Here is a 12,036-nt window from a genome sequence, read left to right on the forward strand (position 1 = left end):
TGATCTTCGCACAGCGCTTAATCAGTGGTATCCTAAATGTTTGTCAATGTCTATGTAATTTGAGGGTGGAGAAACCTCGTTAGGAATACCCGTATTAGCAGCTGTAGACAGCGCACAGATATCCAACCAATTTGTGGTTTTACTGTGGGGCATGTATCTGGCACTGTGGGGCAATGTAATTGGCACTGTGGGGCATTGTATCTTGCACTGTGGGGCATGTATCTGGCACTGTGGGGCATGTATCTGGCACTGTGGGGCATTGTAACTGGCACTGTGGGGCATTGTATCTTGCACTGTGGGGCATGTATCTGGCACTGTGGGGCATGTATCTGGCACTGTGGGGCAATGTAACTGGCACTGTGGGGCATGTATCTGGCCCTGTGGGGCATGTATCTGGAACTGTGGGGCATTGCAACTGGCACTGTGGGGCATGTATCTGGCACTGTGGGGCAATGTAACTGGTACTGTGGGGCATTTTCAGTGGCCACACCCCTTCTGGTGTGTGGCCACGCCCATTTTTCGCCGCACGTGCGCACATACTCCTTTTTTTTTTCTGGGCTGGGGGGGGGGGGCGCCGCCACTCTTCATCTTGCCCTGTGCTCCGAAAACCCTAGTTACGCCTCTGATATAATATGAACCAGGGCACTGTAATGAGGCACAATATGAATGGGGAGCACTATATATAGTAATGTGAATTGGGGGTACTGTGCGGCATAATGTGAATTGGGGGTACTGTGCGGCATAATGTGAATTGGGGGTACTGTGCGGCATTATGTGTACTGGCAGCTCTGAAATGTGACATAGGGTGAGCTTAAGCACTACTGCGATTCATAAAAGAAACTAGGGCACTACTATGGGGCATAACATTAAATAAGGCTCTACTATGGTTCAGAAAATGAACTAGGGCACTATTAGAGGGCATAGAATTACCAACTGCTGTAGAGAGGTGTCTCTCTAGAAGCATTGGGACGGGAGCCCCTTCAAAATGTTGCTATGGGGCCCACAAAGTTCTGGCTACGCCCCTGTATACACATCTAGTTTTACCATTAATAAAACACCATAATTGAGCAGTAAGGACACCTGCAGGGAAGTTTATTTATTGCACAATTTTTATTAATTTGTTGGGTTTTTTTAAACAGAGATTGCATAGAACAACATTGGAAAGGAAGGTGATTACAAAGTGTGTGCCACTGAGTTCTCTTCCTTGGTTCTCTTTCTCTCTAATTGCCGTTCCTGCAGACAGACAACAACCCGCAATGCTGCCATTTCTCTCCAAGAAATACTCTAAACAATTAACTAGTCAGGCGCCTCCTCTTTGTCCTCTTCCTTTATTGCAGCTCCGAAAACTTCATTTAAAACACTGTACAGTTTTTTTTTTCCCACAGACCCATTCAGCTTGTCTGCAGAGCTGACATTCTATATACAGATGTAGCTGTGTTCAGCTTTGCCGCGCCGCAGCTTGCTGCATGGTGCGGCAGGCTGTAACTATTCACAACCGGCGATCGCTCCATTCATTCCTACGGACGTAAGCATACGCGCGTCCTAGTCGCGGGGCACACTGGTCACGCCAGCTGAGGGCGGCTACATCTGTACCAATGTTTCCCAACCTCTGTCCTCGTGGAACTTTAACAGTCCAGGGTTTAAGGAAAGCCGTACTTGAGCACAGGTGACTAAGCATCTGTGCTCAAGCATGTATATCTGTAAAACCTGGACCGTTCCTGTGCATTGAGGACCAATATTGGGAACCACTGTTCTATACTGTAGTATAGCATGGACCCTGACATGCAGTAGAATTCTCAGGGGCTGACTCTAAGGGGTATATTTACTAAGGTGTGAGGTTTTTTTTTTAAAGTGGAGATGTTACCCGTAGCAACCATTCAGATTCCACTTAACATTTATCTAGCACCTTCTAGAGGATAATAGTTTGAATCAGAAGCTAAAAGACTCACACCTTAGTAAATATAAGTTGGGAGCAAAGCAATAATAAAAAAAAAAAAAACAGCAAAAACTTTGCGCCCTGACAAACCATGTTGCGCCGTAGGCGGGGGAGGGGAGAGTTAAAAATTACCGTAATAAAAATACGGTGCCCTGTGTGACCTAACGGACAATTGACAGTAGGTCCTATTGATGTACAATACTGCCTGAGACCGATAAGCGGGAGACGGGAGGACGCTATATGCGGCGGCTTGAAGACGGGAGCGGAATCATCTAATCAGCGCCTGCAGTGCGCAAAGCTCCGGGAGCCGGATACGACCTCCATCCCCTAATGCGAAGTAAGGTGTGTGTGTGTGATAACCTGACACAGCAGAAGACGGAGTACACCATCCACGGACAGTGGTAACCGGGAGTTTCATATAGGTGCTTGCTGTGCACCAAACCCCAGGTGACATTTATCCTCTCCGTGCCGTTTGGAGATTTTCTCCATGTACAAAAGGACCATTTACAACTGATATAGTGGTTCGATTTACCTACTTGGTACACACCTAAACTCATTTCTACGAGCACAATTAATGGGATTGTTCCATGTTGAAAATACCAACTAAAGGACACTGTCAACGTATGAATATTGATTAGTCATATATGGTCACAATTAATGATATGATCCACCTCTTATGCTCAGTAGTAAAAGTTTAGTATTTATCTTTTTATGTGTATGCGCATACTTAACTATTCATTTTTATGTTTATAATTTATTTATGGATATTAAATCTATTTCAATCATTAATTAAGTGTCTTCAAGTCATGTTACCTTTAATTCAATAGCGCAAGAGGTTAACTAGAATTATTTTTGCTACACCTGGTTTTAATCAGGTGTGATTGTGTTGGCCATTTCCACAGGCCATTTCACCTTGTTTGCGGCTATTTAAATTGTATGAGCTGTAAGAGAATTATCTATTTATTTATACACTATTTATAACTGTTGATAGCGCCTGACATCAGTACTCGTAATAAAAATAAAGCTGTCTAGAATGTGTGGGCTGCATGCAGAAGCAGTCAGTATTTACTCTGCATACAAAATAATAACTGTATTTGCCCCCCCTCCCCCTTGCTGTGCAGCGTGGTTTGTCCTGTACCAAAGATACCGTCTTGTTTGCTTTTCTCCCAATTCAGCCCCTCAGTGTCTGTCTTATCCAGACATGTAATAGGGATAATAGACACAGCCGGATCCTATACAGTACACGGTAACTTACGGTATTGCTGTATTGTGACCTTTTATTGACAGTACAAGGTGTGAATGTGGCTGTTATCGACCTTCAGATACAAAGGAAAGGATAATGCTGACATTAGACAAAGACCAACTGCACTGATCTGTGTAACTGGCTCGCCTGGTTGCTGGGTCATTATTACACTAAAAACAGGTTTATCCCCTTCACGGTTAAACTTCCTTACAGTGCATAATATACAGTACATTCGCTGGAGGACTCACCCAAGCAACTACTACTCCTTCACTAACCTCGTCTTCCTCCCCTTATAAAGACTAATAACACCCCGCAACCCCACAAGTGGTCTCCCCCCCCCCCCCATCCCCCCGCCCTATTCTCCTGCTACGTATATATATATTACATAGACAGCCAGCGCACCAGAGAGAGGGAAGGCTTCCTGCTCCGTGAGGTAGAGCGTTGCATTTTGAAATGCACAAATGTCTCATTCATTCTATGGACCTCATTTGAAAGGTGTGCTCCCATTTTCCAGGCGCCCCTAGAAAACCAGAAGAACGCTGACGCTTGGGAGGAGGCATAAAATCTGAAATCCACCGTGGGACCACTTCCCAAACACCGTCTCCATGAAATAAGAAAGCACTTTGCACTGCGCTTTGCAAATGAGGCCCCATGCGTTTTTCTCTGTAGGTTTTGCTGCGGGATAACAAATACAAAATGTCTCTGAACTATAGTAACCCGTGATAGTCCGTTATTTTGAGGCTTATAGGTGTAGTAGGAAGTCAGGTAGTCAAGACACAGCCCTGGAACCACAGGTCCTAATAGGTAACCAGTACTTACTTCATGGACGGTTCCATTAATAATTCCTGCAAGCTCCTAAATCTTGTTCAGTTGCACATATTGGTCACCAATAATAATCACAAGGTCCCCTTTCTCTCAATGAAAAATAGGGACAGCATGTCCAACCCCCCCCCCCCCCCCCCCCCAGGTAACCAGAAGTGGCTATCGCCAGACGTAGCTCCTTCTTCAAAAGCAACAAAGGAACCGGTTCTTCTCACTCCGCATTGGAGAACTATAGTCCGTAAATTGTTTACAGATTTAGATGCTAAATAAAACCTTGTTTAGAATCATTTACAGCTTTAATTCCTCATTACAGAAGCAGCAAGTTAATAACGAGAGCCTGCAAAGAGTTCTCTCTGTTGAAGACTTATTGGCTCATTCATGGCTTTGTGCCTCATTACAGCAGTGCTTAGATGAGGCAGCATTCATTAGAACACATTGGAATAACTGTGAACTTGCACATCAGCATTAAATACTGATTATAGGTTCCAGACGTCTCAGTCAGCAGTGCAAGGATGAAGGAAACCTAACTCCACGGAGATGGCCACAGACCTAATGTGTGAAGAAGACATTCCGTTAGGAAGACCTTTACCCAGATGCATGATTCTAATGTCCACCAACATTCCACCCATCGAGTCAGATTTCACAGTGAGGTTCTGCCTGGTAAAGTGTCCCCATCATTATGGACTGGTACAGTTATTGAATGAGTTCAATGTAGGACACCACATGCTGAACTGTTTTTGGAGAGTCCAATGAGTGAAAGTTGTATTTCCGTTCAATACAAAGCTCTTTAATGGGTGGAGTGGTGAAAACTTTGTTCCAAGCGGCTCAGTGATGGTCAGGTTCTATGGTGGCATTATTTGTTGAGAGTGTATTATTGCCATTCCCTGACCCAGGAGGTGAATTCCCTGCATTAGAGTAATGCCAAGGAAGCAGGTAAAAAATATAGACTCCGGCCAGGACAAGTGCCACAGTTAGTGCCACGATTAAAACAATGGAACCGTAGAAGATACAGCCTCCTGACCTGAAAAGTAGACAGAGTCTTCGGGGGGAATGAGGTTCTGGTGGTGGACGCCCAAGGTCTACGCTGAGACTGACCGAGCTAACGTTTAAGGAGTTAGTTTGTGGCACATACAAGAGGCCACGTTTTCTGTTGAACCTCAAAGAGGGTACTGGACAAGTGAGTGACTTGTTAAGCCTACTCAACAAGTGTTTGTCAGTGGACAGTGCAGGGGGTCCCTTATTTTTTGGAAGCGAGGTCGGTTCTCGACAGACTGGGCAAGGGAGAGATTCCGGTGCTGTTGAGCCCACGGTGATCCGGGAGAGACATTCCAGGCAGAAAACATGGCCACAGGAGAGGACTTTGGGAAGGTGGAAGAGTGTGTCGTATGGGGTGAAGCAGATCACGCACTCGGAGAGTCCATCTCCGTCCAAGGAGGATGCTGGCTGCTCATCTGCCATGATAAAGTGGGCACATAACAGGTCTGTGGAGATAAGGGAGAAGAGTAAAGGACAAGAATAAACAGATCACAGCGAAAGATTTAGGTTTGTTTTTGGTTTTTTTGTCTTTTTTGTTTTCTTTAAACTGTCTGAAACTTTTTTCTTCTGGTTTTTAGAAAGTTTTGAAGTGACAATGTCTTCAGCAGCAGCGACTGCACACGTATGCACGTGCCCACAGCCCAGGCTCTAGTGTTTGCCCTTATATAATCTCCAAAGTACATTATAAAAGCATGGTTCAATAGCCCTCGTTCCAGGTAACGGTTGCACTTTTTTTTTTTTTTTTTTTTGTATACAAAACTAATAAATCTAGAAATGATGAAACAGTAAATACGCAGCTATGAGTTACAGAGGGATATTTAAAGGCATTTTGCCCATGTTGAGATAAAGTATAAACTCTTAGAAAAACAGAGCACAGATTCACACTAGTCGAGCCCTATATAGAAAGTACCGTACCTAGCAAGCCATCTATTTAGGATTTCTCCTTTTATGCTAGCGGAATAATTCTGAATGCTCAGAATATAGAGAATTTCTGTGAACCTTATTTCTATTAAAGCACAAATGAACAAATGATATACAGTATCACACCACCAACTGCAACTCGTGTACCAAAATCAAATCCCTAGTCTTATGAGCTGACACTCTAATCTACTGAGCTATAGCAAATATAGGGGCTGACCCTAGGCAGAACTAGACTTCTCTTTAGAGCTAAGTATACACTGGAGCGATGTGTACCCGGACTATATGGCGGCGGATTTGCCGACATGTCGTTACCGTGTTACACATCAGAGCGATGTAATGAAGGACGGAACGATCCTTCGTTTATTCCTTCATCACACAGCATGTCGGCGCATGCAATATCATCCGGTCGGCCACGCAGCACACCTGACCGGACAATATCGCATGCGTGTGCGCTCTGACTGGCTGTACACACGGAACGATCTGACTGATAAGCCGCTCCGATTTGCCCGGAAACAACATATCGGGCCGAGCTTGCTCCAGTGTGTACCCCGCTTAAGAAGCAGTTTAACAATAAATCCCGAAGACCCTCTAGTCCTGATTCCTCCTCTTTCCAGTCCCAACTCGATAGGCCTCGCATGTTATGTATCACATGAATGAATTGTGTCACCAGCTCTTGTTTAGTCCCTCATCACCTTTAATAATCTGCTGTACGTCTGTGGTTCCTGACATTTGTTAAAATGGACCTGTTGCCTACAGACCTAGGAGGCGGCCATTTTCTGGGCTGAACCATGATTATGAATTCACTAGGGGCTAGTGGCCTCACCTCATGCCTTCTGCCCCAGTGGTCACGTTAGGTCCAATAAGCTGGATTTTAGATCAGACCTCAAAATGGCTATGATGGGTTTTAGCTGATAAAATTAAACATATGATGCAATTCATATATATGCCCACATTTACATAATTTTCAGGCATTAAAAGGTTTAACCATGTCCTCGCCTGACAGCGCAGTGTAGTGTGGCAGCCAGGGTTAATTTAGTCAGCATTAAGGGGGACATTTACTAAGCAGTGATAAGAGCAGAGAAGTGAGCCAGTGGAGAAGTTGCCCATGGCAACCAATCAGCACTGAAGTAACATCTATAATTTGCATACTATAAAATGATACAGAACTGCTGATTGGCTGGTGGGGCCACTTCTCCACTGGCTCACTACTCCGCTCTTATCACTGATTAGTAAATGTCCCCCTAAGTCTGGCCATTTGAATAGTCTGCTGGCCGGTGCTAAACTGACAATAGGCTAATTCAGACCTGATCACAGCTGTGCGTTTTCACACAGCAGCGATCAGGTTTGAACTGGGCCGGCGCGTGCCAGACAGCCGACGGCTGTCTTAGCCCTGCGATCGCCTGGCCACCGTTTAGGGGGTGCGGTCCGTGCAGCGCAGGCGTGTGACCCAGGCAGCGGCGAGTAGCTCCCTGCCAGCGCGCAGGAGCTGCGCTTGTTAGGAGCTACTATTCAAGTACAAAAGCATCGCCGCAGTGCGCTGTTTTGTACCTGTGCGGCGTGGGGCCTGACATGCGGACTAGTCCTGTGCTGGGCGTCCCCCCGCACGTCAGGGAAGCTGATCGTAGATGTGCTAAATTTAGCACATCTACGATCAGATCTGAATCACCCCCAATACAAGGGGGTAAATTTACTAAGATGAGAGTTCTATTTAAAATGGGATGTTGCCCATAGCAACCAATCAGATTCTACTTCTTATTTATCTAGCACCTTCCAGAAGATAATACCTGGAATCTGATTGGTTGCTATGGGCAACATCCCATCTTAAATAGAACTCCCATCTTAGTAAATTTACCCCAAGGAGTAAAGCCATTTGCAATTCCTCACTAGATGGGACTGTTAATAGTACATATGTGTGTATAACTATGTATTGCGCCCAGAGCTCCCTCATGAAGTGTAACATGAATAAGCACGCTACAATTTGGCACTTTAGTACGTTTGTTAAGACCCAGCTTGTGACAAAATGAAAGAAAATAAATTCTGTATACGCAGAGAATTGTGTCTACGGGCTAGATGCATCATCACTTGGAAAATGATAAAATTGAGAGAGATAAAGTACCAACCAATCAGCTCCTATTATGTCACATGCCCTGTTTGAAAAATGACAGGAGCTGATTGGCTGGTCGTTTATCACTTTCCATTTTATCACTCTCCGAGTGATGATGCATCTAGCCCACTGTTTTTACGTTTTCATTTTCTTTACACTGAAACTTGAATATTAACATACTGTACCCTTCAAGCCAAAAGTTGGGGTTATGGGATTTCTACAGGTTAAAGAACAGTATTTTAAAATATAATCTTAAAAGATGCCTTTAATTAAAGCCAGGTCACAGCTGAGCAATGCAGACGAGGAAGGGGAGAAGCTGCTTAGTTGCAGATATTTATGGTCTGTGGGGATCTATGGAGAGTGATAAACTACCAACCAATCAGCTCCTGTCATGTTTAAAACACAGCCTGCAACATGGCAGTGAGGAGCTGATTGGCTGATACTTTATCTCTCTCTCCAAGACTAGTACGTCTCCCGTTATGTTTGATAAATGACAGTCAGGAGCTGATTGGCTGGTAGTTTATCTCCTAATTTATCTCTTTCCAAGGTGTAATTTTGCGCCTCGTCCTGATTGTTGTTTTATCTATGTAATGTGTGGGGGGAATGGTTCTCATCACTGCGATAGTGGCCGCAGGGGAGTTTGGTGGGAGGTTCCCCCTAATCGCCCCACTATGGATTCTCCACTCTGGCTGGTGCAGGGTTGTGCAGAAATCACTGTATGCTGCTTCCAACAGTGTGCCCGGGAAATAAACTGTACATTTCTCCGTATGCAGGTATGCATCTTATCTGCATGCTTGGTTTTCATCATCATCATCATACACTTCTATTTTCGGTATGACCAGCCCTGCATAGCCCCCATTTGCGTAAAACAGCCCCCACTAAACTTTAGGTACATGCGAGAACCCCATTATAAACCAGTTCCACCTCTGCTGTCATAAGTGTCGATTGTATAGAACTGCCTATGACACTATTCCCCCTGTTCCGTGCACTGGCTTCCTAGGTGTGCATAGTGCAAAACTGCGCAGGATCCGCTCCGCCAGCTGGTGTAATGTCACCCCCCCCCCCAGAATATAGATATTAATTCCAGCACCAACCGGTTGGAAAATCTAGATTTTTCTTTGTCAAGTGCTACACCGCCAGTACCGAGGGACAAAACGGGGGTCATCCCACAAATCCGGCATTTACGGAAGGATGGCAGACGTGCCCGTAGCCTAGCTATCACCTTATCGTGTAAACGGGATTATTTTATATAAATTCAAATTCTGGAAAAATGTGACTTTACAGTCGTCAGTCACCTGCGTGCGGTCTCACCTGCGTCACAGCCTGCGTGAGTGTGTACAGGATACTGTATGTGTCAGGCGGGAGAGATGTCACTTTCTGTACTCCAGCTGTCTCACCGATATTTGCCGCCCCTCACCCTGTCACTGCACCAGCTCCCGGGCTTGCCACCTCTCTGCCAGTCTCTTATCTCCAGGTGCCGGCACTGCCCGTACTGCACATTCTCCTATTTGTCTTTCCACTCCTGTGGTTGCCCTATGTTTTTCTTTCTTTTGTATTTAATAGGACTCTATATATATCTCTCTTACCTCCTCTTATGATTCAGTCTCTCTGCTCACAGCAGTCCCTTGGTACTCCCATGCCTCGCTCTGTTGTGCCTCCAACCTCTCATCCCCGAGAGTGTCTCCTTCTGATTGCCAGTTGCCCAGTGCTTACGGACAGTTTTCCAGGCTGTCTAATCTGGGCCAGTGCAGCTCGGGGAATCTCACTCGACCTGTCTATCTGGAAGTCTCACCTACTGCGAATTCCGTCTTCTCACCTGTTCACTCCCTCCTGGCAGGTGCAATGATAAGGGACCTGTCACCTATAGCAATTGTCCCACTGACGCACATAGACAGCAGGTACACAACATGGTACCTCCCCTGCTAGGGTGACAGGAACCACCATTCTGGCCCTCCCATAAGAAGGTGGCAAAGGAACGAGTCACGATAATCATTTTCCTTATGCAACGCTGACAATGCATTCATTCTGTGTAACAGCCATAGCCTAATGCAGAGAGTGAGGGTATTGTGTCTCACCAGCTGTTGTAGAACTACACGTGTCCCGCCTCTTACAGTCCAGGCCTAACCCAAAGGTAGACAACCTGCAGCTCGCCAGCTGTTGTGGAACTACAAGTCACAGCATGCCACATTCTATTTTCAACCTAGCCCGACTGGTATTACAAACTCTGCCTGATTCAGAGGTATGACTTGGCAGCTGCTGTGGAAATACAAGCAGCAGCAGGCATGCTGGTGCTTGTAGTCCTACAGCGGCAGGAGAGGTACAGGTGGCCTACCACTGATCTATATGTTGGTGACTAGGCCAAGTTGGTGTCAAGCTTTCCGGGCATACAGAAACCCACTGGACTTTCTGGGACTTGTAGTCCACCATTAGCTGTTTATGGGGGTCATTCTGACCCGATCGCACTCTGTAGTGTATCGCAGCGGTGCGATCGGGTCAGAACTGCGCATGCACCGACGCCGCAGTGTGCCGGCGCATGCCACACAGCCGAAAGCCGTCGTGCCGCTACAATCGCCTCTGCCTGATTGACAGGCAGAGGCAGGGCGGGGGGGGGCGGAACGGGCGTATCGTGTGCGCGGTCCGGCCAACGCAGGCGTGGCCGGACCGAACGGGGGGCGGGCCGCAGCCGCTGCGTGACGTCACACGCAGCCGCTGCGGGCCGGGGAGCGATGAGTAGCTCCCGGCCAGCACGCTAAAGCTGCGCTGGTCGGGAGCTACTCCTGAAGTGCAAAGGCATCGCCGCCTTTGCACTTCTGCGGGGGGGGGGGGGGGGGGGGGAGCACCAGTGACATGCGGGGCGGACTAGCCCTGTGCTGGGCGTCCCCCCGCATGTCAGTGTGAATGATCGTAGCTGTGCTATCATTTTCGGAATGACCACCTATGCCTCTTCTAGAGTTGTGCAAATAGGTGATGCAGGATCAAAATCCCCAACAAGTCTCTCAGCGACTTTCTGTGAAAGACAAACTCTCAATATTTCACTGTCACTGAGGGACAATAAAATGGAAATATTTCCATGAACTATGAAAACAAAACCTGAGCTGAGGCTGACAGGAGAGAAATACAGGTTCTGCAGCCTTCTGCTGTGTACCGAAATATACTGTACCGTCATCGTACAAGCGGGAAATATTTTTAACTGGTTTGTTTTCCAGTTTGCTCAGGCGGGCTTGTCTGTATGAGCAGTAAGCCATGTCAATATCATGAATGCAGTATACACGGCCGGTGCAGTCACCGTGGGCAACAAGGTTGGGGGGGCACCTGTAATGCTGAATAGTTATACACTTCTCCATGGTTACCCCAAAACTAGCATCGGCCACTGACATGGAGTGGGCAGTCTGGGAACGTGGCATGGGGCTGTGATGACATTGGCCATAGTAACATCCCTAGGTGGATAGAAGCAGATGTGTCACCTGATAGGGTAACAAGCAGGGGGGCCAAATGGCAAAGTGACCATGAAATTGGTAAGAAGGGTGCGCAAAGAGCTTCAGACAGTCCCATGTTTGTATCATCAGGATCTGGGACAAGATAAAGACAGAAGAGATATCTGTATGTAACACTAGTGCAGGTCCACAGAGCCGGCCCTAGGCATAGGCAAACTATGCCTAGGGGCACAAGCAGCTTCTGCTGATTAAAATGATATGTGGTATGCCTATATTCTGTGTGTAGCATTTCGTATGCAGATACAGCCACAGTCGCACACAGTATATAGGCATGCTGTATATCAGTTTAATCAGCAGAAGCTGCTTGTGCATCCTAGCCACATAGCCATGCAAATGAGATGCATTTTCATAAAAAAATAGGCACCCAACGTTAGCAGTGCTGCCAGTTGACTCACGCCAGGAACTATATGTGTCATTATGTGTATAAGGGCATTAATAATGTGTAACATATGTGTAAGGGGCACTATGTGTGTCATTATGT

The 12,036-nt window shown here is 46.4% G+C and overlaps 1 protein-coding gene across 1 annotated transcript; it reads right to left on the minus strand.

Annotated features, from left to right (window-relative positions):
• Nucleotides 1–4,148: 4,148 nt before the first annotated feature.
• LOC134949610 (RING finger protein 225-like) lies at nucleotides 4,149–10,080 on the minus strand. The gene is made up of 2 exons (XM_063938303.1): nucleotides 9,648–10,080; nucleotides 4,149–5,482 (listed from the first exon to the last, which is right to left on the minus strand). The coding sequence occupies exon 2, from the start codon at nucleotides 5,457–5,459 to the stop codon at nucleotides 4,827–4,829; it is 633 nt and encodes a 210-aa protein (XP_063794373.1). The 5' UTR covers nucleotides 5,460–5,482; nucleotides 9,648–10,080; the 3' UTR covers nucleotides 4,149–4,826.
• Between the last annotated feature and the right edge of the window lie 1,956 nt (nucleotides 10,081–12,036).

The sequence above is a fragment of the Pseudophryne corroboree genome, chromosome 8, assembly GCF_028390025.1.
Source record: "Pseudophryne corroboree isolate aPseCor3 chromosome 8, aPseCor3.hap2, whole genome shotgun sequence".
Lineage (NCBI taxonomy): Eukaryota > Metazoa > Chordata > Amphibia > Anura > Myobatrachidae > Pseudophryne > Pseudophryne corroboree.

Bases quoted from the DNA above. Each gene is read 5' to 3' on its own strand.
- LOC134949610 (XM_063938303.1), bottom strand. From the start codon at position 5,459: ATGGCAGATGAGCAGCCAGCATCCTCCTTGGACGGAGATGGACTCTCC.